The 25,391-nt window shown below is 37.0% G+C and overlaps 1 protein-coding gene across 3 annotated transcripts in view; it reads right to left on the minus strand.

Moving 5' to 3' along the window:
* Window positions 1–25,064, minus strand: part of LOC145986532 (serine proteinase inhibitor 2.4-like) — a 38,870-nt gene extending 13,806 nt beyond the window's left edge. For 2 of the 3 annotated variants that reach the window (XM_083120652.1, XM_083120651.1), the window contains exons 1-4: window positions 23,541–23,730; window positions 21,096–21,208; window positions 6,001–6,180; window positions 2,275–2,461 (exon numbers count right to left, since the gene is read on the minus strand). In XM_083120652.1, coding sequence (XP_082976778.1) covers window positions 2,275–2,461; window positions 6,001–6,180; window positions 21,096–21,208; window positions 23,541–23,619 — 559 coding nt within the window. In that variant the 5' untranslated portion in view covers window positions 23,620–23,730. Of the gene's footprint in view, window positions 1–2,274; window positions 2,462–6,000; window positions 6,181–21,095; window positions 21,209–23,540; window positions 23,731–24,876 lie in introns of those variants that run through there. The other variant, XM_083120653.1, reaches the window with a different exon arrangement.
* Between the last annotated feature and the right edge of the window lie 327 nt (window positions 25,065–25,391).

A 25,391-nucleotide genomic window follows, 5' to 3' on the forward strand; every position in this document is an offset into this window, starting at 1 on the left:
TGGTGCCTATTATGAATTTGATGCTACAAACTCATTCTCCAGTAGACAATATGACATGCCGGATTTTGTGGTGTTACTGTTTCAGACTGGAAGACACAATAATCAGGAAAAAAATTCAAGTAAATTTGATTGCTGCAACATCAAGAACATATATCTTAAAAATGGCAGAAATGAGGTGTTTCCTAGAGAAAATTATAATTTAGACATGTCCAAGGATGATTTTCTTAAATTATATGAAGCATTTTCAGCATACAAAAGGGTCACTACTGGCAATACTGACATGTATTACACACCAGATGAATTCAAAGCACAGAGACCCATGTTTGTCATCAACACTTCAAAAAGGAAACAAGTTGTGGTTAATGACAGGACAAACATTAAAATTATCTGTGAATTCCACGATGCACTCCCTGATGACACCACATGTAGTGTTATTCTTATAAGTGAAAAATCATATGTTTATGATGTAAGAAATGAGAGAGTCACAGAGCAATTCTAGAAAGACACCACAAATACATGTCTACACAGGCATGTCCTAGAAAAACAATGACAACAAACAAGCAAAATGTGTCAAATATCAGACCTGTATGAGGAGCAATGCAACAACACATCTGTACTCCTCAGCCACTCTCACAATACTAACTGATATGTGATGCAAAAGCTCTTGCATCATAATTTGTTGCATAATATTGGGTAATAATTTGTTGCACAACATGATGCAAAAGCTCTTGCATCATAATTTGTTGCATAATATTGGATAATAATTTGTTGCACAACATGATGCAAAAGCTCTTGCATCATAATTCGTTGCACAACATGATGCAAGAGAAATAAACCAGAAGTAAACATGTGTGTGTGTGTGTGTGTGTGTGTGTGTTTGTGTGTGTGTGTGTGTGTGTGTGTGTGTGTGGGTGTGTGTGGGTGTGGGTGTGTATGTGGGTGGGTGTGGGTGGCTTTTTGGCCTAGTTTTAGGTGTAGCCAAAAAAAATATCAAGAGGGGCATATTTTTCACAAGCTTATGGACAACAATCTCACAGATGTAGCTTTTGTAAGTGTAGGCAAATCAATCTGAGGGGGGTCATACTTTCACGGGAAATTCCCGAAGGCATTTTTACAAAAATCTTGGATTAGACAGGGTGCCACACTTGAGCAAAAAGCTCATATGGGCATGTTGAGCTAGTTTTAAGTGTAGTGAAATCTGCCTGAGGGGGGCTCATACTTTCTCGTCCCAGTAGTATATACTTTTATACTACTGTCTGTAACTAGGAAGATCAAAAATACCATTAACTCCGATTCCTCAAAAATGTGACTCAGATCCCTTTCTGCAATAAGCCATTCATTTAATATGTCATAATTACAGAGTTCTGGTTCAGGCTAGTTAATTTTAAAGGCTTGTAGAAACATGTAAAATACACACTATAATGTTAACCATATAATGTGTCTAATTAAACATTGCTATTCATTCTTATTCTATTTCTGAATTGACAGTTAGCCCTAAAGTTCTGAATCAACGAAATTTTGATTTTTGGTTAATACTTTAAGTTTTCTCTGTAACTTATTCAGGTATATAAAGATATTATATGTAAATATCTATACATATAGAAATGTACTTAGCACTTTCAAATCTCGACTATTGTACTAGAATTTCTTGAGTTTTAAAGTTTTAGATGAAATGTTTTGGACGATTTTCAATTCTGAAAGCACGACTATAGTGGAACCACAAGGAAAGAAACCTGCGCAGACCCGCGACTCCTGTGCACCGTACTCCCTCTTGGAGGGGAGGGGGAGAGTGGACCATGCTTCCTTATGGCCCGAACTGAAGGGAAAGCTGCGCGGGGACTTTTCGTCCAAGGCTTTTTTCCTTGTGATCGCTCTATAAAACTTGAAATTGTTTATCTTCTGCAAATAAGATCAGAAAGGTTCTAGGTGTGTTAGGTTCAGTGAACATAGAGCCGACCTTCGTAGCGGAATGGTTAGCACAACGCGATGCGACGCCAGGGGTCCCGGATTCAAATTCCGGCCTGGGTGTTCTTTGTGAGTGTCTTTTCATCAATTTCATCATTACTCATCCTCATCGTCGCGATTAGACAAAAGTGGGAGAAAAGGGACGCTAAAATAATATTTTTTTTAAAAAAAATGAAATAGTGAACACATTCCAATTGATGTTCTTGCTGCACTTCACACACACACTTTACCATTTCCACCGGTTTTTCGATCTCCATAATCTCTCCCACCTTAGACTTAATAACGACAATCATATTGTAAAATGCTGACCTCTTTGAAGCAAATGCCTGAGTTTGGATCGCGTCTGCATCACCAGCCAGGAAGTGATGAGTACGGCTGCCCTGGCCTTCCGCTTGATGCCCTTCGTCCCCCTCACGGTTCGGAAGGTTTCCGACACGCTGCAGTCCTTCCCAAGGTAGAGATCTCTTACTGAATGAAAGGTGATGTTGGGGTTTCCCTGTAACATAGATCACGCATCTGTAGTTACGCCAGACGTAGGCGTAACGCCGGTTTTAGACGAAAGCAATTCCTTTAGCATTTTTGCTAGCATAAATTCTATGTAAATGCTTCCAAAAATCTTATAGCAGATAGTACTTTACACGCAAACATTTCATGTAAGTTTTCGGCTAGCTTTTGCGGCACAGCGGCGGCGATTGGGTCCCAAAACTGGGGGAGGGGGGTAAGGTGCCGAAACTATGGGGGCAAAGACAGTATATTTCCCTTTGTAGATAAGATTTAGCATAGTGCGGGGGCAAAAGTGACGAAAATTGTGGACAACTGCCCCCTTCGCCCCTCCCCAATCTGAACGTTGTAAAGTATATATTTAAGCAGCGCTATTGTTTTGTACATAATAACGTTTTATACGAAATATTATTCCTCTCGGTTCAATAGTTATCGGCTTTTAAAAATGTGAAGTGATATATTGTTTACATCTCACGCGTCCGCCATTATATCTGCACTCGTGACCTAGAGGTCGCTTCTGATTGGTTACGCTACGAAAAATGCTACGGACCGAGCCTATCCTTGAGAAATGCCATGAAATATGCCATGGCATCTGAAATGCCATAAGATTTTTCACTTTACACGGTAGCTTTTTGGTCATGGCATAAATGTTAAGAAAAATGCTAAGGAAAATGCTTTCGTCTAAAGCGGGCCTAAGAGGGAGGCACTCGCTTCCCAAATTTTTAAGTTTATTAAAATTTACAACTTAAAAATATGTTAACCTCCTATGATGTGACGAGCCAAGTAATGAAGAGTACTTTTTTTTATGATTTACAAATGTAACAAATTGTTTTCCGGAAAACAGAGTGTCAGTATAACGAATACGATTATGACATCATTCAGAAATTCTAGAAAACCCTCTCCGATGATGTAGTGGTAACGTCGTCGCCTTGTAATCAAGGGGTCCAGGGTTCGATACCCGTTGGAGGCACATGGCACACTTTTTCGGATCCCACTTTTAACTGTAGGTTCAGTCCCGATTAGCGTTTCTGTCCATAAATTGTACTTAAAACAACAAATCAATGAAGAGAATCTACGTAGAATAGTAAAAATGTCAATGTTATTTACAACTCATATCATTAAGCAGCACCAGTGGCGGCGATTGAGTTCCGAAACCGGGGGTGGGGGAGGGGGGTGGGAATACAGTAATTTCCCTATGTAGATAAGGTTTAGCATAATGCTGTGGCAAAAGTGGCGAAAAGTGGGAGAGCAACTGAACATATTTATCTAAGTCTCACAATGCAGCTAGAGCAAAAAGTCGTACATCATGACCACTTCATGAAAACGCCAACGTATTTATCTTTTCGATCTTACCTTTTCAGACTTTCTAAACGCCTCAGGTCAACTACTCGTAGTATTAGTTCGGTACCTAGCATACCGCATCCTCCATTAACAAATTGTATCAATAACTGTTTTTAGCTAATAAGTATAAACTATTGTTTCACTAACGTGTTGGGACACTAGTCAATGATAGGGTTTGTTACTAGGATTTTGGAAAACGTTACGACATCCCACTAGTTACAGATGTTCACTTCTCCCTGTAAATTTGTCACTAACAGCAATTATTGTGCCTTTTCTGTGTCATTGCTGTATCTTCCAAGCGGAAAGAGATTGCAGATTGTGATAGTGGAAAATGACATTGTCAGAGTTAGACGTATACATTTCATAAATTCAGATACAATTTTGATAACACACTTCGAAAATTCTCAGTTCCTTCCACAATATTGCAGAATTTTCATACACCAACTCCCTCTGCGACGGCAGGATTTCTTTATTGTACAAGTCATTCGAGTAATTAACTTAAATGGTTCACCCGGTATAAGCAGAGTAGTGTAAGTTCTTAAAAACAACAACATTACTTTGCAAAAGTAACTCGTTACCGTTAATTTGTCATAAAATAAAGACATTTAACTGTTTGCACAAGTAGTCTATAATATTTGTTCTCTGCAGCACATGTTTCACCAGCGTAAACCTTACATGCACAACTTTAAAACAACACAACAGAGTATGACAAATAAATCCTTCAGTTCTGAATTTATCAAGGTAACGGAAAATAACGAAGTACCGTTAAACTTAATGAAATTTCTGTAATATGTTACTAACTCAAGCACCAATACATAACGCATTTCTAACTCAAGCACCGAAAATTCAATACGTAGCTTGGTAGAGAGCAAGAGTGAGGAAGAGAGGGGAAAGGAGAGTTGGGAGATTCCGCGGAAATGTCAACATCCAGACCAAAAACTGAAAATCTTTGTACATATAAATGCAGATGATATCACACAAGAATTATAATGCCATTGTTTCATTAAAAACAATATGGTAGGTGGTTAGAAACAGTACTTTTCAAGTTGCCGCGATGTATATGACATGATATGTTGATTGTGCATGTTAACAATCCATAACTCACTGTATATGGGAAGAAGGAACTAATATGATAGTACGCCCTAGAAGAGCAGAATGGTGTGTGTATTTCACTACGTTATTGTGTGTATGTAAACTGATATATACGCGTCTTTTAATATGCAAGGCAAAATGGTAATTCCGTCACAACTTTTCAGTTTCTTTCGCATAAATTGTTGATACATTGAAGTAAAACTTTTCCTGCAAAGGTTTGTTTTGGTACTACTCACATGTGTAACACTTACATATCCAGCAATGTTCGTAGAATGGCTGTACATCTCTGTGACGGAATTACCAGTGATATCTGGGAATTGCTCCAAATGGTAATTGTGAAGTATCGTAATTTTAGCATATTATTATCTGCATATTGCTAACTCATTTACAGTTTAATCTATAACGTTTCTGGAGTATAATGGCTAAGACAGCAGATTAATGTCAATGCAGAAGTAGGGAGAGAAGGAAGAAAAAGTTCATGATCAAATGAAAGGGAAGGCCATGAACGGAAGCGATTGAAGAGGCAGTGGTCCGGATCTAATTTTAAACTGTAGTACCAGTCCCGATTAGCCTTATTGTGCATACAGTGGACTTAAAACACTAACTCAATCAATCAATCAATAACAATTATATCTGTATAGCATATTTGGACAAATGATATTTCCGTCACACACTGTTTGGGATAAAAATAAGTATCAGAATACAAAAACAATTTCAGTTTTCGTGTCCTGGCATGATGAGCATGCTTTGAACTATTTTTCGCAATATTAATATTTGAGACAAAAATTCATAATTCACAGAAATTGGAAAATGTCAGTATGCACCTGCAAAGAAGGTTTACATATAGGTAATTCCGTCACATGGATTTTAAACACTATTATCTGCTTAGTACATCCAAATAATTTACATTTTTTGCAAGTTTGGAGTTGTACTACATTGTGACAATACATAAAGCACGAAAATACACACATTGTACTATATATGTAATCGTATGAGGGAAATATGTAATTACATAGCTGTCTAAAAGGTAATTCCGTCACACATGGAATTGCCCAGTATTGAGATTGGGACTGACATCTAGACTTAAATTCTATATCTTACCGTCATTACAATGTATAATTCACGCAACCCATGGAAGAGAGCTTGATGACTAGCCGGAAAGGCCAAAGCATTCTTCATCTCTCTCGACACTTCTTTGTTTGCGACCATATAGAGGGCAGCCAATGCTGAATATACAGGTAAAGGGGAAAAAGCAACATTTCCTTCAGCTTTGGAAAGCGCCTGAAATCGATAAACGTACGTTAATTACCTAATTTAAAAAGATAACACAAACGTTTGTACAAAGCTTTAAATTAACGTAAACAACATATATTTCCTTTTGTCCATACCAAGAAGATATTTGTAGTGAGTCGTTGTATTTGAGAATAAAAATTTCAAGCGGCGGGAGCACTATCTAAATCCAGGGGATGGTCGTTTTTACGTTCTGTATCATTTTCATAATTTTTATCTAATCTCTTCGTTGCGATTAGCCACAAGCGGAAGAAAAGCGACGCAACCATAACGCAATACAATTAGATTGCAAAGCTATCTGACATTTTTCTGAGAGCATGTCTTTAAACTTAAAATGACATCCATTGTCGAAACTGAATTGAAGTAGTCAGCAAATTCCCTCCTCCAATATTTTGAGCCCGACCCTGTGGCCGAGTGGTTAGCACATCTAGCTGCGACCCCAAGGGTCCCGGGTTCGAATCCCGGTCGGGCTTGGTTGTTTGTGAATGTCCATTCATCAATTTCATCATTTCATCACTCATCCCCATCTTCGCAAATTAGCCAAGAGGCACAAAACGCGAAGTAAAATAAACTAAATCAAATAAAAAAAAAATAAATCCAATATTTTGTTTCCTAACCTATACATTTCTGATTTTTTCCCCCAAAGAACAAATCAAAATTATTCTTCGTGAGAATATATTCTCTGTTTTCTTACATTCATCAAAGATTTTTCTGAAGTATGTATCCGAATACTTAGATGCCTTGCCTTTGGTACGAGCAAGCCCGGATTTTATCCCCAAAAATGTCGATGTCGGCCTAGAAGTATTGAGGACTCTCGGTCTACAAAACCGGAAAACATCGGCGATGGGACTCAATGTACTGGCCACGCTTCACTCGTTGAAAATCTGTGTCAGGCCGTCAATACACAACTGCTATTTCTCCACGTAATTATATTTTAGTTTTGGAATATAATTTTAAGAAATAGAAATGGTTAACAATAGAACAAGAATCAAGAATGTCAAATAGTTGCTAAAATATGTTATTTCTGAACCTATAACTACAAGTAACGATTTTTTCTAAAAAGAAAGTGGAATTCGACATTTCCAAATTGATTGGAATAAATGTGCCGCCAATTATTACACATTTTCGGGCATTTTTATTGCTAATGAGATATTCTGAATTTTTGCCTGTTTGGGAGGGCATAATAAAGATTTCTAAATTCGTATTCATTAACTGCAATGAGAGCAATGAGATTCCATCAGTAAATCGGCGCTTTTGTGTCAACATTATTTCCATTACAGTTTGAAATCATTCACTTGGACCACTACACTCATATATTTTCACTGAAGTCAAATAACGAACTCAGGGACGTAGTCAGGATTTATTTTTGAGTGGGATCAAACTTTCGATAAAGTGTCTTGGAAAATAGCATGGACATAACGACTTTTTCCACGAATCTGTCAGTATCCTATATTAATTGTGACTACTATATTCATTAAATATTACTGTTTCAAAATGTCATGGAACACATTTTCCAGAAAATTATTTTTCGCTGTGTTCTTCACAAACTACCTGCACAATAAAAATCGCGATATACAATAAAAATCAGGTAAAGTGCAAAATCTATGTCATATCGTAATTTAGCATACATAGAAATTGTATTTTGCATGTTTTAAAATCTAATTATCGTGTCAGTCTATAGAATGAAGGGATCTGAACCAGTTGTTTCTGCAATTAATTGCTGGGGTGATGTAAACTACTCATCATTCATCCTCTTGATGAGACCACTCGTCATTGACATGACGAGTTATCGCTTTGCATGCGAAAGGCACAAATTACACAAAGGAATTAAACTACTGAAAAGACAATGGTTACTCGTTGGGTTTTGCGAACCGTTGAACCTGTATCATGGCTGGGTGTAGGATAATTAACTGTCTATCTGAAGTCTTTAGCTGAATGAAAATAGCGAAGTCCTCTGTAAGCTTCTCTCCTATTTGTCGACCAGAGCGTTGTTCTTCTCCTCACCTACTGCCTTGCTGACCACCTTCTCTCTCTCCACTCAATCTCCAAAGTCCGTCACTTCCGAGCTTGTCTCACCTCTATATTCCCTGGCCAACGAGCACTTCCTCGATGCCGAATCCCCGAATCGTGTGATTATCATAATTGCTACCATGCAAACCGCTGACTCTAAAACCAGAAGTGTTACCTGTTCCTGAATGCTCAGGAGGTTTGCATGGCACAACACAATGCATTGTAAACATGCCTAAGAGGCTTGAGACAACTGAGGAAAACAAGTGAATGTCCTGGTCAACATGAAGCGTTCAGAGAGACTTAATAAAATAAACATACAATCTTAGGGATTGTTACGTTCGCCCCGGCGGAGAAAAATTTTCTACTTTGAAAATTTAAAAGTCAAATCGCAAAGCTTGACATGACCCAGGTTCGCCAATTCCATATATTTTCTTAGAAAAACCAAATATACAAAATAAGACCACCGAACATAACTATCACTAATTGTCCTAATTGCTAAAAAAAAATTTATTCCCTAAACATTATAATAAATAATACCTGTAATACTAACAAATTCGTTGTTTATACAATGTAAAACACAATAATATGTAATATTATAAAACTAGAAATCACAAAAGTTCGTGTCGTTAAGCGATAAAACTCTTAATGTACCACATTTGTGCGTACGTAATGTTTATTATGTAGAATTGCTCGTTGCGTGATCACTTAGTCAATAGTCTGTGATGCCTAGCCAAGCGGTTTCTACTCTGTGTCGCCCAGCGAGGCAAACGTCTGGAGCGTCTTACAAAACAAAACATAGCTCCCACTGTTTCTTAAGATTGGAGCCCGTAAATACGCTACAAACCCTGACAAGGGTACACACGTAAGTCTATAAAATGTGAATAGTCACATTCGTCCTAGATAGGCATGTAAAATATTGACACAATATATATATATCTCAATGTTTTGTCTTGTGTTAAAGCCTGTGTAATACGTTGAGCTAACTACGTAGCCAGTTCACTCCTAACATCGTTGAATATATGAACTTGCACGGCTATGTTGCACATTCCAATGTATTATAATACAATATTCAATGCATATAATTAGTTACACTGAAAACTGTCGCTGGTAAAAACATAAATATAGCGTTCAATTTTCTTTTCTACGTTAATCTGTACACTGTATACATATATCTGGCTTGGTGAATACCTTTGTATGACTGCACACAAAAATTAATAATCTTGCAAGTGTCAAAAACTATGTTCTCGAGTTATAAATATCAAAAAATGTTCTGCGAACAAATGTGTCGCTTTCGATATTCCATGTTGGTGAGAAGAAAAAAAATAACAATAATAACTGCATGCGACAAACATATGCATAAAATATTGGCACTAAAGCATGCTTTCTAAAATGTTCGAAAGTGCTGTAATTATGTTTTTTATTGCTTGCATGTCCGTTTATTTATTCAAAGTGCAAAATTTCATCGTAAAAAAAATTATGCACTAATTGATGCTAGCACTGGTCAATTGACACCACTGGCGCTTGTCGCTTCCTTGTAGTATAATGTAAACTTGAATGCATATAAAACTGGTTCTCATGCATGGCACAAAACTGAAAATGTGCATAAGGACTATGGAAAAGTACTGTTTCCCATAATGCATGTTAGATGACCAAATAGATACACATGATAGGAGCTCGCATGTGTATGTGTAGAAACACTGTAGCACAATTCTGTATTTATTGTTTGTGACCGGAACTGCTGTTTGTAGAATGTATGTTTTCTATGCTTCTTCTTCTTTCTGGATTGCTTGTCGTCTTGACTTCATTGGGGCAATGTAAAAAATGTGGTAAATTACCCGTAGAACTTGGGAGATGGGGAAAAGTTGTTGTTTGAACTGCAAACAGTGTGGAGGGAAATTTTATCTAGCTCCATCACTAGGTGTCGTTGATAGTGTATAGTCCGCTATACTGGGAAATGTGTGGTTGACTACATCCTTCCTGTAAAAGGTAGTCTCCGTGTAGTAATAATTAGAAATGTCTGCATGTCTCCCTCAAATTGGTGGTGACGGGTCTCTCCTTGAAATAGTACTTAAAAATGTCTGCATGTCTCCCTGTAGTATGGTAATAAGTCTTTCTGCCTGGTAATAGTGGACTGCCTGCGGATGTCCGTCATGAAAAATGCCCATGGATGGTGTAGGCATTGCTTGTCCATGGTGCTCCGTATAGACAGGTTAGGTTAAAAGGAAAATTATGACAAAGAAAGGGAATAGTGAAGGATAGGAAATGTATAATTCATGTTCATGCAAGTATACAATACCAACTTATTTCCATTGCCTTTTCTCTAAAATCAAATTAAATTGTCTCATCAAAATAAAATAAATTAAATAAATAGATAAAATAATTGCCATAACTCTTTGAAAATAAATAAGGAAAATTGAAATAAAATATCCAACCGTAATTAATTATGATTAATGTGTTGCCTTAAACTATTAATTATTACCGTGATGCTCTGAGTGAACCTGTTTAGAAAGCTGATAATGTTTATACAAATAATATCCTAGGGTTGCGGTTAATAAAACATTCCAAATAACAAAACTAATATAGACATGGGCAAAGGGTTTAAAACTAATCCCTGAAATGAGATGCGCTTACTAATTGATTGATTAAGTTGCTTTAAGGCAAGTTCAAGCGGAGTCCATTGGGGAATAGTGAAATCAGATAAATTCTTGGGAATATTAGGTAGTAACTCAATTTCCTTCATCTTTACTTGTTCGAAAGCTAAAATTCTTGTATGTAAAATTTGTTGATCCACAATAATCTGCGAAAAATCCTGATAATTAAAAAATATAGATTGCCCTTCGTTAAGCTGAATTGATCTGTGCGTGTTCAAATTATTATTCAAATTCTGAATAACAATAAATTGACCTGAACCTGATATTAAAATACCATTACGTGTTCTAATAAACTGAAATAATTTATTGTCAGTAATAGACTTCACTTCAAAATTACAAAATGTAGAATTAATAAACAAAGGTAAGTGTTGCAAGCATGTTCTAAATTCTGTTTAAATTATAAAATAAATTATTATGTTGTGAACCCTTAAAATAAATATAAAAAATTTGAGTTGCGCAAAGCAAGCTATTAGAGTGCTAAAAGGTTGCTTTGACAAGCCTCTAATGGCCTCCTAATAAACGATAGGCCGGTGCGATTTGCCGTGGTTCAATATAATGCAATATAAAACAAAATTTTCAGTAAATGCTACTTCTGAGTTTCGTTGAAACTCCAGGTGGTAACAAATATAGCATCAGGGAATTAAAAAGGTGATATTCAAATTTTAAACACAATAAGAATAATGAAAAACTTTCTCAATTTCAAATTTCCTTTAAACAAAATAAATGTATCCACTCAAAACTTCTTGAGTCCGCCGTATACCTCAAATCACTTGGTCGTGTAGACAGACCCGCCGCGGAAAAGTATACTTGACCCATATAAGAATGGTGTGTCAATCCCTTAGGTATATTTAAACAAATTAGATAGAGAATAGTTATGCAATATATTAGAATATAAATACAAATTACTAGTTATTACCTACTGTACTAACATTAACACGAAGTTAATCAGTAAGAAGTAATGAATTTATTGCTGCTTCGTCAAATAAGGTGCAAATTGGGTAAATGAACTAAATTTCCTAATAATAATAATGATTTCTCAAATTATAACATTTGTGGTAAACCACACTGTTTAAATTTGGACAGGCTAACGATGCCGTGGCGACTTTTGCTGCACATGCCTGTGCTAATCACCGAAGCTTAGCCTGGGCATGTTGCTGACAAATTTTGATTACTCTATGTGCATAAAGTGCTAAAATTACCCTTTGTATAAATTTCCCTCATTTCGATCAAAATTTTGTTTATCTTTATCGTAATTCTAATGAAAAGTGCGTCCATTTCCCAAAAAAGATTACTTACTATAAATATCTCTATAAAAAACGGGAAAATTTTGCGAGAAAAACAAAAAAAAATTCGTCTTGTTGTTCCCTTGTAAAATAATTGGTCGTGATTAGTCTGAAGTGCATAAATGCGACGATTTATGGCAAAAGTTATGTATGTAACAAAAATATCCCTAACATTGTTGACATGAAGTTCTATCGTGAAAATCATATTCTAATGGCTATATGCGGAACTAAACTGGTCCCATAAAATTTTAATGAACGAACGCCACTGGTTGTAGTAATTTCCATGCTAAGTGTTTTCTAAACTTCCAGCGTGTTCAAAGTACTCGGGAGAGAGCTACAGTGCGGAGAAAGGAATTCGCTGACAAAGTTCCTGCAAAGTTGCATTTTCGTAGTCGCTTGGAAGGACTGAACTAATTTCTCTACAGCGAAGAAAATCGTAGGCTCGCTTGTCGGCGTTTTCGGTCGACATCTTCGGGTACGTTCGGGATGCCGTCGGAGAGGTGGAGGGGGAAAATCGCTGCTTCAGGCAGCGAGCAAAGGAACGGAGGAAGAAAATGCGACGCCATGATTCGCTAACTACCAACATGACGCGTCAATGTGTACAAAACTTTAAATTACTACAAACGAAGTCTAGTAAGCGCTGCGAGAATCTAAATGGAAGTCAAGGACTTTTGAAACTTACATCATAGGCGGGATGGAAAGGAAAAAAATATCGTCGCGCTTGCGACAGTGTGTTTACTTGAACACTTCCGTGCTCGTACAATAACAAAACTTGGAAAGCTGCTAGCAAACTAAATGACTAATAAACCTTGCATAAGGTACAATCAAACGTAAAAAATGAATTATACTTAAAATTTGAATCGTAATTAATATAAAAATTCTAGGCGAACGTGAAGTCGTAAAAAATATGGTCTGTGAACGATACAACAGGTTCGGGAACCTGAAAATTTGGCTTACTTTCTCCTTTTAAAGTAACACTTGAAACTTTCTCGACTGTTACTGGTGACTGATTCGCAAATGACTCTTTAACTTTTACAACTGGCTGAACACAGGGTGAAATAGGCAATTCACTTTCCATTTTGCGACTGTTTTGAACAAAATTAGGACCCTTGCTTACGGCAAATTTCTGAACTCTATCTTTAACGGATAAAATATTCTTCGGCAAATCTATACTGTCGTCTTTAGTGACTAAAATATTTCTGGATACATCTTGAACTCCTTGTTGTACACTAGGTTAAATAATAATGGACTGAGGCAGGGGTGGGGGAATTGGCGGGTGACTCGTTTTTAATGGTACCACTTCAACAATCGGTGCAACATCATCGTAAATCTGATCAATGGATGGTGGATCATTATTAAGTTTGCTTAACGGTAATTCGTTGGTACACTCATGGTCATAAGTAATAGATTTCTTGCGTTGACATTGACAGTAACAAATTATGAAAATTATAAAAATACTAATAATAAATGTTGTTAATAATAGAATTGTAATAATATTATAAGGATAGTCAAAGGACTTGTTCAACAGATAAATAAAATTAGAAGCTTTTACGTGTGGAAGTAATCCGTTTAAAATAACTAAAATCGCAATGATTTTCATGTTGCTTAGGCAATCAAAACAAACAGTTCTTCAAAGCTAACACGTACTTTAAGCCTGCCTAGTCTAATTAGTAAATATTTTAACTCAACTTTTAATTATTTCTGACTCTAGGCTCAAATTATCTGCGTAATTTATTTATTTAATATAATTTATTTATTCTCTAAATTTATTAGCACTGTTTAACTTATCTTCTTTTAAATTTTACTGCAAACTTATCTTATTTAATTTCAGGTGTTAACTTTATGTTTAAATACTTAAAATCAATCGAACCGTACTGAGGTACAAGGTAAAGGAAAAATTGAGACTGATTTACTCCTGACTACCTGAAATAAAATAATAATTATTATTTATGCAATCTTTAAATGCATTAAAATACTAACATCACTAAAACTTGAAGAATCTTTAATTCTCTCTACTCATTCTAAAATATGCTTAGCATATTATTGTGGCAAAGTTAGAAACTAAAACCGTTGTGGTTTACTCATAATCATTCTGCGATGGCAGAATGGATTTCCAGGATTATCGGTAGCTATCCAATATCCGAAGGAAAATACTTGTTAGTAGAGCGCAATAAAATCTTGACGTCGACGTCTACATATTCGTATAATATAAATATTCTCATAACTGGCGCTTAAAAATAAACTTTGCTAATATAATCATATACCTTCGTCTGAAGAGTAACTATAAAATTCTAGTGATGTATTCGCTGAGCTAGTATTATTACATACTGCAAAAAAAACTTTTGTGCCTAAAGCACATTATTAAATAATAAGTCTGCTTTTAATTGTTAATATTATTAGTGCTATTTTATTATAACTTATTATTATGTCACGCAAGTGAAATTAAAAATGTTAAACCTGTTACTTATATAAATTTTCATTTTTAGTGACCATTATCCATGCGTGAGTCCGCGTTGTCTTCTTGATGATCTTCATCTTCACCTTCACCTGCCAAGTTTTCCTCGCCTTCACCGTCATCTGGCGCATAATATTTTTTGAGTCTCTGGACGGCAATAGAGTCCACTAATGTCTTTCCGCGCTTGTTTTGAAATTCCACCAGGTACGTATTAGGATTCTCTTCTCGGATAACTGTGGCTTGGCCTTTATAAATACCTGAAAAGCACCGTGCGGTTCCAATTTTCTGGGTGCTGTCAAAAATTAATACTTTATCACCTGGTTGAAATTTGATCTGTTTCCTCTTTTGATCATAATACTTCTTTACTTCAACATGTCGCTTCGCTAAATTATCCGTAGCATTGGTTCGTGCTTTCTCCAATACTCGGAACCGTACAGCATTCTCCACATTTTCACAGCTTGGTGTGTGTAATGCAAGTTCCCAGGGCAAAGTAGGTTGGAATCCATGTACTAAGAAGAATGGGCTATACCGCAAATTCTGATTCCTCGTAGTGTTATAACTGAATACACTTGGCTGTAAATATTGGACCCAATCAGTATGGTTTGAATTAACATAACACTTCATTATACTCTGCAGTACACCGTGGTTCCGTTCAGAAAGACCTATGGAGTTATGTAAGCCGACTGGCGAAAACTTGATTGTTATTCCCAATTTATTGCCAAGTTCCTGGAAAAGCTTAGACTTAAATGCTGATCCGCGATCGGTGTAGATATCCTGTGGGGTTCCGTAGCGTAACACTATTTCCTCATACACAAATTCAGCTGCTGTACTGGCCGTACAATCTGCAACTGGTTTGGCTATTAAATAGCGCGTCCCAAAATCTGTTGCAGCGATTATGTATCGATGACGAAGATTGGATGAAGGAGGATATGGACCTGAAAAGTCCAGGCAAATCCGCTGAAATGGCTTCTGTGCGGGAAAAGTGCACAGTTCTCCTGCTGGTAGACCTGGACGGCGTTCATTCTGCTGGCATGTAATACATTCCTTAATTTTCCGTTGTATAAATAACTTCATATTTGGAAAATAAATTCGTGGTAATGCAACGTTGTAACATTTGGTAAATCCAAGATGAGAACCTCCTATGGGTGAAGCGTGGAGTGTCTCAATCACAGAATCACGTAACGTCATTGGAATGCGTAATAATTTCTTGGTAGTAGCTCCTAATTTCTGCTGTCTATATAATAATCCATCTTCCAACACATGATGATAGACCTGCCTCTGGATGTATAAAGGTAATGTTCCATCGTCCCTGTCTGGGTCCTCCAAAACTTTAATAATTTGGCCAAAAAATGAATCCTGTCTCTGATGTTCCGCGACATCTGTGGTTGCATCAAATAAAGTAAGTGTCCTGGGTTCGGGAATGTCCTCTTCAGTGTTGCCATCCTCTACGTTTTCTCCACATTCTCTGCTGAGGGGATCGGCGATGTTCTCCGTAGTTTTAACATGGATAGGAGTGAATGAAAAATCCTCCAAAAGGTTGCTCCATCGAAGAAGCTTTGAGCTCAAATTACGGGATGTCCTAATGTACGTAATAGCTTTATTGTCCGTATATAAATCAAAATTGCGCCCAACAAGATAAAATCTAAATGATTTGAAAGCATATAAAATTTCCGTTAGTTCTTGTTCAATAACACTCAATCTTTTTTCAGTGTCCGTCAATGTTCTAATGCAGTACGCACATGGCAAGTACTCTCCTTCTGCATTGGGCTGCATTAATACGCCACTGACCGCATGAGATGAAGCATCGGTGAAAACCTTGTTGTTCTTCGCTGGATCGTAAGGTAACAAAACAGGTGCAGTAATTAGAGCTTCCTTTAATTTCTCAAATGCTGATTGTTGTTCAGGACCCCATGTAAATTTCTTGCCCTTACGAATTAAACCCTGTAATGGTGATGCAATATCAGAAAAATTCTTGACATATTTCCTCACGTAGCTGCAAAGACCTAAAAACATTTTAACCTTCTTCGTGGTGGTGGGAACCTTATAATTCTTAATGGATGACAGTATTCTATCGCTTATACGATAGCCATATTTGCCCACATTGTGGCCCAAGGCAATTGTCTCATAGTATCCAAATGAACATTTAGGTACAGCCAGTTTCAATCCGGCAGATCGTAAACATTGAAACATTTTCTCTAAATTCACCAACATATCCTTAAATGTCTTGGCAAAAACAAACATGTCATCGATATAAAAGGCAAAGTTATTGTCATTCATACCCGCTGTAGCGAGCTGAACACATCGGGTCATCGCCGCAGGAGAAGTCACATGTCCCATAGGTGTAAAATTCATCGCAAATTGTCCCCTGGCTGGTATAGTAAAAGCAGTGTACTTTTTCGATTCTTCCGCTAATGGAATTTAAAAAAATCCTTGTTTCAAATCAGCACTACAGTAGTAGCTCTTACCGGCCATATTGTGCAATATCTCTGAAATGTTTCCAATTGAAACTGCGTCGAAAATGGACCTGGCATTCAGCAATCGAAAATCTTGCACCATGCGATAAGCTCCTGATTTCTTCTTAACAAGAAAAACTGGTGAATTGTACGGTGATGTTGTAGGACTGATGACCCCTGCTTCTAGCAAGTTGTCAATTTGCTGATTAATTTCCTTACGCAGGTGAACTGGTATAGGGTAAGCTGGGACGTGAAATTCCGAATCGTCCTTTAACTTTATACGATGCGTATAATTAGTGGCACAACCAATGTCTTGCTCAGACCAAGAAAATACATCTACATACTCCTCTAATAATTGTCTAAGTTGCAACTTCTGATCGGGTTCCAATGCTGGATTAATGTCAAATTTAGTAATGTCGTGCACTGGTTTTGTCACGGTGCCAGTCTCCTTGGTCACCATAACGTTAGGTCCTCCGTCATCTGTAGTATGACGTGAAGCTGGTACTGGATTTTGCCATGCCTCTGCGGTACCTAAGCGTGCCCCTTTCCTAATTTTAATTTTGTAAGAATTTGGATTAGTAATCCAAATTAAAAATGACTCCGGATTTACAATGGCTCGAGGCACCATTAAGCCTGTGTCCATTTGAAACTGTAAATCTGGTTCCAAATATGTTAAATTCTGATTACGAGAATTTGTCAATTTGACAGGAATGCACAAATGAGATCTAGGTTTAATTCTAATTTGTCTGGAAGTTACAAATTCCGGCACATATAAATCCCTGATCAGACTAGCAACTTTTATGGAAACGTCAAAGGTTTTTCTGTGTTCCGTCCTTAACTGGTTCCGCGGAGGAGTACCAAATCTCCTCAAAGTGAGTCGATTTTGATCAAAATCCAAGTTTGCTTTTTGAGCTCTTAAAAATCATTTCCCAGGATTGTCCCATGTTCAAAATTTGGAATCACCCGAAAAGGATGGGTAAAATTACGGCCGTTTATTGCAAATGTTAATAGGACAATCTCTTTAATTTCAATTTGTTCTTTTGCTACTCCCCTTATGGCCGTATGAATTTTAAAACGTTTGTCAGTTGTAGGAATACCTCGATCACTGGTGACGGATACTTGGCTTCCGGAATCCACAAGAAACCTCTGACGTTGTCCCCCTAACACTGCGTTAATATAAATTAATTCCTCATAGGGGAAAGTAGAGACTGATATTTGTTTGCCAACGAAATCTGCGCATACGTCTCTTCTATGGGCAGTCACTGTTCGTTTAAAGCCTCCGTGTTCTGAAAACAAGTGGCTGCTGTGTGATTAGGGTAATTACAAATAGAGCAGCGTGGTCTCCCTCGTTGCTCTTCCCTGTTTTCCTGGCCTCGCCCTGCTGAAGACGAGGAACCCCGCGAGTTCTGTCCACGGAAGTTTCCACGTCCTCGCCATTGTTGGGTATTACCATATCGCCTATTGCGATCTGAGTTGTTACCATTATTATTACGTCCATTCCTGTACCCCCTATTGTATTGTCGTCTATTATTGTTACCCCGATAGGAGCCTCTATAATTATTACCTGACTGATAGCTATCCCTATAATAAGGTTCTCTAAATTGTTTTGGAGTAGATGAGTCGGTGCCAGGGTTCTGTTTTTGATCCTCCATGCTATCCAATCTCAAAGTGAGACTGGCTAATCTCGCTTCCAGACCAGTTTCCTGAGCCTGGACTTGAGCTTTGGTATTTTGAGGATTATTAGATAATTTTAATTGCTCAACCTCCTTTTGCAAGGCTTTGAATTTTGCCTCAATGTCTGAAGTGGGTCGCGATTGCGCAGACTCACCAGCAACCAGATTGTTACTCTGCAGTAAAATCTGCTGCTGTTGCGGAAAAGTTGGTGTATTATGCAAAGGAGAGAATAAACTATCCCTTTGATCTTCGTACCTCAGTTCTTTCAGCTTGCGCTGCCTCATCAAGAACTGAAGTTTTTCAAAGGATTTTAAATCCTTAAGTAACCCATGCACGGACTCATACTCTTTATGGTGGATATCTTTCATGTAATCCACCTGTAATCCTAATATGATCTGTTTGATCTGTTGTTGAACACTCATTTTGGGGTCTGCCTTAAGTAGAAGTAATTGTTTGTCCCGAACATAATTCGTAACTGGCTCAGTTTCCTTGTGTAATCTATATCGAATTTGTTCCTCGATCTGGAATTGATCCAAGGACCCTGTAAATTCATCCTTAATTTTTTTTCGTATCTCCTCGTAAGAAACTTCTTGATTTTCTGTACCATCTTTCCAAGTCTGGTACCATCGTAACGCTGGTCCGGCCAGAAGGGCTGGAAATAATTCCTGCTTACGGGCATTGTTCCATCCATTTAATATGGTAAAGCTATCCACTTTATCTAAGAATTTTGAAACATCTTCCCCGGCTATCCCTTGAAATGGGATACCCTCTAAAATAGTTGGGGGGACAAACTGAGACTGAGCCATGGTTGCGAATTGTGTTTGGTCTAAATCTCTAATATCCTGATCTTGTTGCTCTAATTGTGGTTCACATTTCTGTTTTTCCAATAATTGTCGCTGAAGGCGTCTAGTTAAGATTGGGCTACGTTTAAACTTGGGGGTGGAACTTGCAGCTGGGCCGCTGACATCTAAATTAAAACTTGTAGTCCCTCGTGCTATATCTAATAATTGATCTAATGTTTCGTCGAGTTCATCAGCAAGGTGAAAGCTCGACATCTATCATGGCACAAGTAAATTCTTCTCCCCCCATTAATTTTAAAACTTTAAACCCTATGTATTTTCAAAATGAAATATGGCAAGGACATACTAAAGAAACTAAGTAAATAAGCAAAATTTTTGGGGTGTGGTTTGACCATGTGTCAATATTTGGGGTGGGGTTGAATTTAAACTGGTTAAAAATTAACTGCAACTCTTTTCATTTTCTGAAAAAAAAATGAAAAGGCCCGCATCTCTACCACGTGTCAGTCTATAGAATGAAGGGATCTGAACCAGTTGTTTCTGCAATTAATTGCTGGGGTGATGTAAACTACTCATCATTCATCCTCTTGATGAGACCACTCGTCATTGACATAACGAGTTATCGCTTGGCATGCGAAAGGTACAAATTACACAAAGGAATTAAACTACTGAAAAGACAATGGTTACTCGTTGGGTTTTGCGAACCGTTGAACCTGTATCATGGCTGGGTGTAGGATAATTACCTGTCTATCTGAAGTCTTTAGCTGAATGAAAATAGCGAAGTCCTCTGTAAGTTTCTCTCCTATTTGTCGACCAGAGCGTTGTTCTACTCCTCACCTACTGCCTTGCTGACCACCTTCTCTCTCTCCACTCAATCTCCAAAGTCCGTCACTTCCCAGCTTGTCTCACCTCTATATTCCCTGGCCATCGAGCTCTTCCTCGATGCCGAATCCCCGAATCGTGTGATTATCATAATTGCTACCATGCAAACCGCTGACTCTAAAACCAGAAGTGTTACCTGTTCCTGAATGCTCAGGAGGTTTGCATGGCACAACACAATGCATTGTAAACATGCCTAAGAGGCTTGAGACAGCTGAGAAAAACAAGTGAATGCCCTGGTCAACATGAAGCGTTCAGAGAGACTTAATAAAATAAACATACACTCTTAGGGATTGTTACGTCATAAGCAATTTCGGGTAACAATTAAGATTATGCTATTTTATGGTTATTGTGAAAGATAAGATCCATACTTAGGCTATAGGCGATACAATACAACATTTGAGAGTCGTTTCAGTTACACCACCCTGAAAAACAAGCAAGAGCCAATCAACAACAAGTAAACATTTTCAAATACACCACCCTGAAATCTAATTAAGAAGGTCTGTGTTCGTTTCTGTGAAAATAGCATTGTAGAACAATGTAATTTGACATAATTTCGGGAATACTTGGGGCCCGGTAGGCTTATGTCTAGCTACGTCATTGAACTAACCTAACAAAATAAGACATGCAATCGTACATAGGGAATTATTGAGTTCAGTGTACAGATTTTTATTAACTTAATCTAAGGCTTATTTCAACAGTACCTTCTCTAATTGGATCGCAAAGGTGTTGAGTCCTCCGGAAATGGTTCTGGCATTCTCCAAGCCACCAGTCTGACAAACCACCTGGTGAGTGACCAACAATGAGAGAAAAAGTGCTAGAAAGAAATAACATATATTCAATTTGTGCGTATCTGTAACCTCATGAAACACAAGAGATTTTCCATACTTCTGTCGCTAAAAGTTATTGTCTCGCTTACATGAATGGGTACTATTATAGTATGGCGGAGACACCTATAAATCATATATTTCGCACTTTTTTACATTGCTAACGTACTATTTTGGAATGCGGAACATTTCCTAAGGTGAAATAACGCATTTCTAACTAAGATGTCAATTTTTTACATTTACGAGTACTTACTGTTACTTATTATTTCGATTCAGTAACACATTATGGCGGGCGATAGCGTACTGGTTCAGGGCGCGTTGTGCGAATGTTTTGTGCGAATATTTTGTCAATTTATGCAGTCTTGCAACCTCGTTCACCGGAAAATACCTACTTTCGTGCCCGGATTTGACATTATGCTAATACCTCGAAAACCATTGACGTTAGCCCCAAAAACCATGTTCCGTAAGGTTAGGTTAGGTTAAGTTAGGTTAGGCAAGCATAGTTAAAAAAAAATACTCGACACGTCATGTTCTAGTGAAAACACGGCGAGTTTGAAACACTGACTATGGGTTTACATCATCTTAACACAAGGAACATTGTACTCTCGTGCAGAAAGCAAATGGCGGCAGCAGAGACAGCGTGTCGGACAGAGATTTTCGCAGAAAACAACATGTATTCGCATTAAAATGGATCAAAACTACATTCACGAACTTCCACAACGCTACAGAATATGATTTCCGTAAGTACTTTCTCCTGTAAATTTGAAGAAATCCGTCTCCCCTATACTATAATGTTACCCATGAATAATTACCTAACTGAATTTTAATCTTGCACAAACATTCTATTACAAACAATGTTAAAAATTAGCAAAATCGAAGAGGTGTGTACTTTGTCTAAAATATTCACAATTTTCAATACTTTTTCGAAAAGTTTTCAAGATCACAATCTTCACTTGTTTGGTGTTTTCTTAATAAGATTATAAAAGAGAGACAATATTTCGTCCATTGAGAATGCAAATGATCTATCTCCAAATTATAAACAAATCGAGATATTTGACTGTGATTTATTTAGGATGCATCATCTCTACTATCGTATGAAGCCGACATACAACCAATATTGATATATTGGGAGTGTTTCTGGTTCATTTACAAAATTAGGAAGCAGCCTCGAGACTGCAAACTTCAAGAGCCAATGAAATCTTACGACAATTTCCATAAACCTACCACAAGCGCCATCTGAGTATGAGATTTACGATTTGCATTTTAACCTCAGTCATTGATTGATTGAATTTGTGTCCACTTTATGTACAGAAAGGCTAATTGGGACTGGACCTACAATTTAAAGTGGGATTCGAACCACTATGTGCCTTCACCGGGTATCGAACCCGGGACCCCTTGATTATAACCTCAAACTTATTTGAGCTGCTTAGATTTAGTAGTGGACTTAGATTCTTACTTTTGTCAACATATAAAAAGTTTGAATAATAGTGGAATCAAGTAATTGATTGATTGAATTTATTTATTTTACTTTGATACGGAATGACAAATTTACAATGAAATTGTTTCATCTCCATTACAGAAAAGCTATCTTATCTCATTTCTAAAATGCAGTGTTCTCTCTGGTAGATAGAATACTGGTACTCTCAAATCAAAGTTAGTGTTGCGTGCAATTGTACTGTCTGAATTTTCAACCTTTCAACCTTTGCAATGATACAAACTTTCAGCGCAATGGTGACAAACGTCTAATAAATATATCACGTCAAACTTTAAAGATTGGATATAGTATAACATTTATATTCGCAGTAGACGATTTCTTTATGAACATTCTTAATGTAAATAATGCTAATCAGAATGAACTTTCGATGCCCACAATACATCAGAAGGTATCGTTTGGGAAACTAAAACGTGAAGGTATTGAAAGCTGAAATTTTCCCGCCTATGTAATTTAAGGAGAGTATATTTTGTAAACTTGTGAGGTGAGGATCAACTTGGTTACTCAATTGACTCCTTGAAGCAATTGTATACCTGTGTTAATTTATATACTCAACTGAATATCGGCTGCAGTTACATTATACTTGTGCATGGATACTAAAAACTATACTAACGAGTAAAAGAATGCAAGAAAAATTGTGAAAATGTTCATTTCAATACCATAACACTTTGTTCATACTTTTATCAATTTTCATTTCTTTGGATATTTCTACAAATCTTGGCAATAGTACTTCTTAAAGTAATCTAAGCGCTTAAACGTTTTGTAACTTTAGAATGCTTTAAGTAAAAGTACAACAACAGCGATAAATAACATTGTATAATAATAAATACCTGTTAGAATTATGCACAATCCATTTGAACTGCTTGTCGCCAAAGATTTGTTGTATAATCGGCACATGTTAATCGTCATACTTGCGAAAATAAATTTTAAAATAATCTTTCCATCGTAAGCAGCTTAGCTTGTGTGTGGGAGCTTTGTTCGGATCGCCTATCAAGAGATCGTCCGAGTGATGCGTCATGATTATCTAATCGTTATTCAGTACGAAAGAACAATGAAAAGTATCCAATACTTTAACCTAACGTTCTAGGCTCAAAGGAATTCATTTTCAAGAGACTAAAGAGCAAAAATGGACATAAACAGCGGGCAAAATCGATTACTTCACTTCGCAATTAGAGACTACATAATTTATGATGATTACCATAACATCGTTTGTCTGTCGAATACAGAACAATGGAACAGCAACGGGATGTCATTAGTTGCGCGATATGCCTTCGTAAATGGACCATTCTAATACAAGTTAGCGCTGTACAAGTCAAAGGACGATCATAGTATCTTCGGCACATGAAATTACAATCTTGATGTTCTTTCAAATTGGTCTATTGTTGAGATTTTTTAGAATATGTAGTTGCAACGAATACTCGGTCATGGTTACGTTATTGGAAAGACTTCAAAGGAAGTTCCTGCAGTAAACTACACCAACATTCAAAAGTACATAGAAAAAAGTGGTACCAAGTGATTACAAAATATGTGTTAAGTGCTCGTACATCGTTGCGGACAATTCATATTGGTGTAACTGAATCCGAGAACCAGGTATCAATTGTTTCAAAGGCACTACCCTAGAGGTAAACAAACGCTTCTGAAAATACATGAGACAATGCATCTATTCAATGTTGCCAACTCGTAGAGAGTTCTCGTGTTTGTAGAGACGATTCCAGGTTCAATTCTCTGCAGAGACTTATCTGAGGGAGTTGCTTTTAATTCATGACACCTCTGTAAGTGCGCAGAGAACAATATCACGATGAACACTGTGCAAAAGAAGGTCATTAGATAGATAGAATTACATCCAAATGAAGGTTCTAGAAAGTGTGCTTTTAGGTTCGTAAAATAGGCTCTACAAATCCTAAAATAGGTTTTGAAATGCTAATATAAGTTCTAAAAATCTTAAATTAGGCTCGTAAAATCCTGATGTAGGCCCCAAAAAAATTTTAAAATATTCAGAATTCCTGAAAAATATTTATTACATAAAATCGTTAAAAAAACAAAATTTCAAAAGAACCGTAAGAAATTTTTATGTTCAATGTGCACTCAGAAAGATAAGATAGAACAAAAACTGAATACACAGCAGAAGCAAATTTGAACTTATGTTATTTCCTTACTTAATCTTACCTATTATTCCCATGATGCACGGCTTTCTAAGCTCGTGTATAAATGAGAAGGGTTTTCATTCACACATTTTCCCCGAATGAAAAATATGCGTGAAATGGGTTAAATCATCACCTTGCATCGTGTAGACGTTGAGCTTGAATTAACCGATCGATGTGTGAAAATGTGAGCTGAAAGATATGTACGGCTTACACGAGAGTGCATGCAACCGTGTCACTAAAAAGTGTTTGTTCGAAGCAAGTGTACCTATTCGCAGTTAGAAGTCGTACACACGAAGAACTGTTATAATTGAGAAGATTGCACAGTTGATCATATTGACAATAGTATTCGACTTTGTTGTTTGTTTCTGCAATTTACTCGTTTCAAATCGCATTTTCTTACATCTACCAGTGTCAAGAAAATCAAGAGTTTATATACAATGGCTTGATAATAATGGTTCGAGATTGAGGTGCTGATAGAAATTATGTCAAGGTGGATAGATGATAAGACAATGGCATGTTCTCTCCTGTTTGTCGAAT

This window comes from Lepisma saccharinum, chromosome 4, assembly GCF_977018435.1.
Source record: "Lepisma saccharinum chromosome 4, izLepSacc3.1, whole genome shotgun sequence".
Taxonomy (NCBI): Eukaryota; Metazoa; Arthropoda; class Insecta; order Zygentoma; family Lepismatidae; genus Lepisma; species Lepisma saccharinum.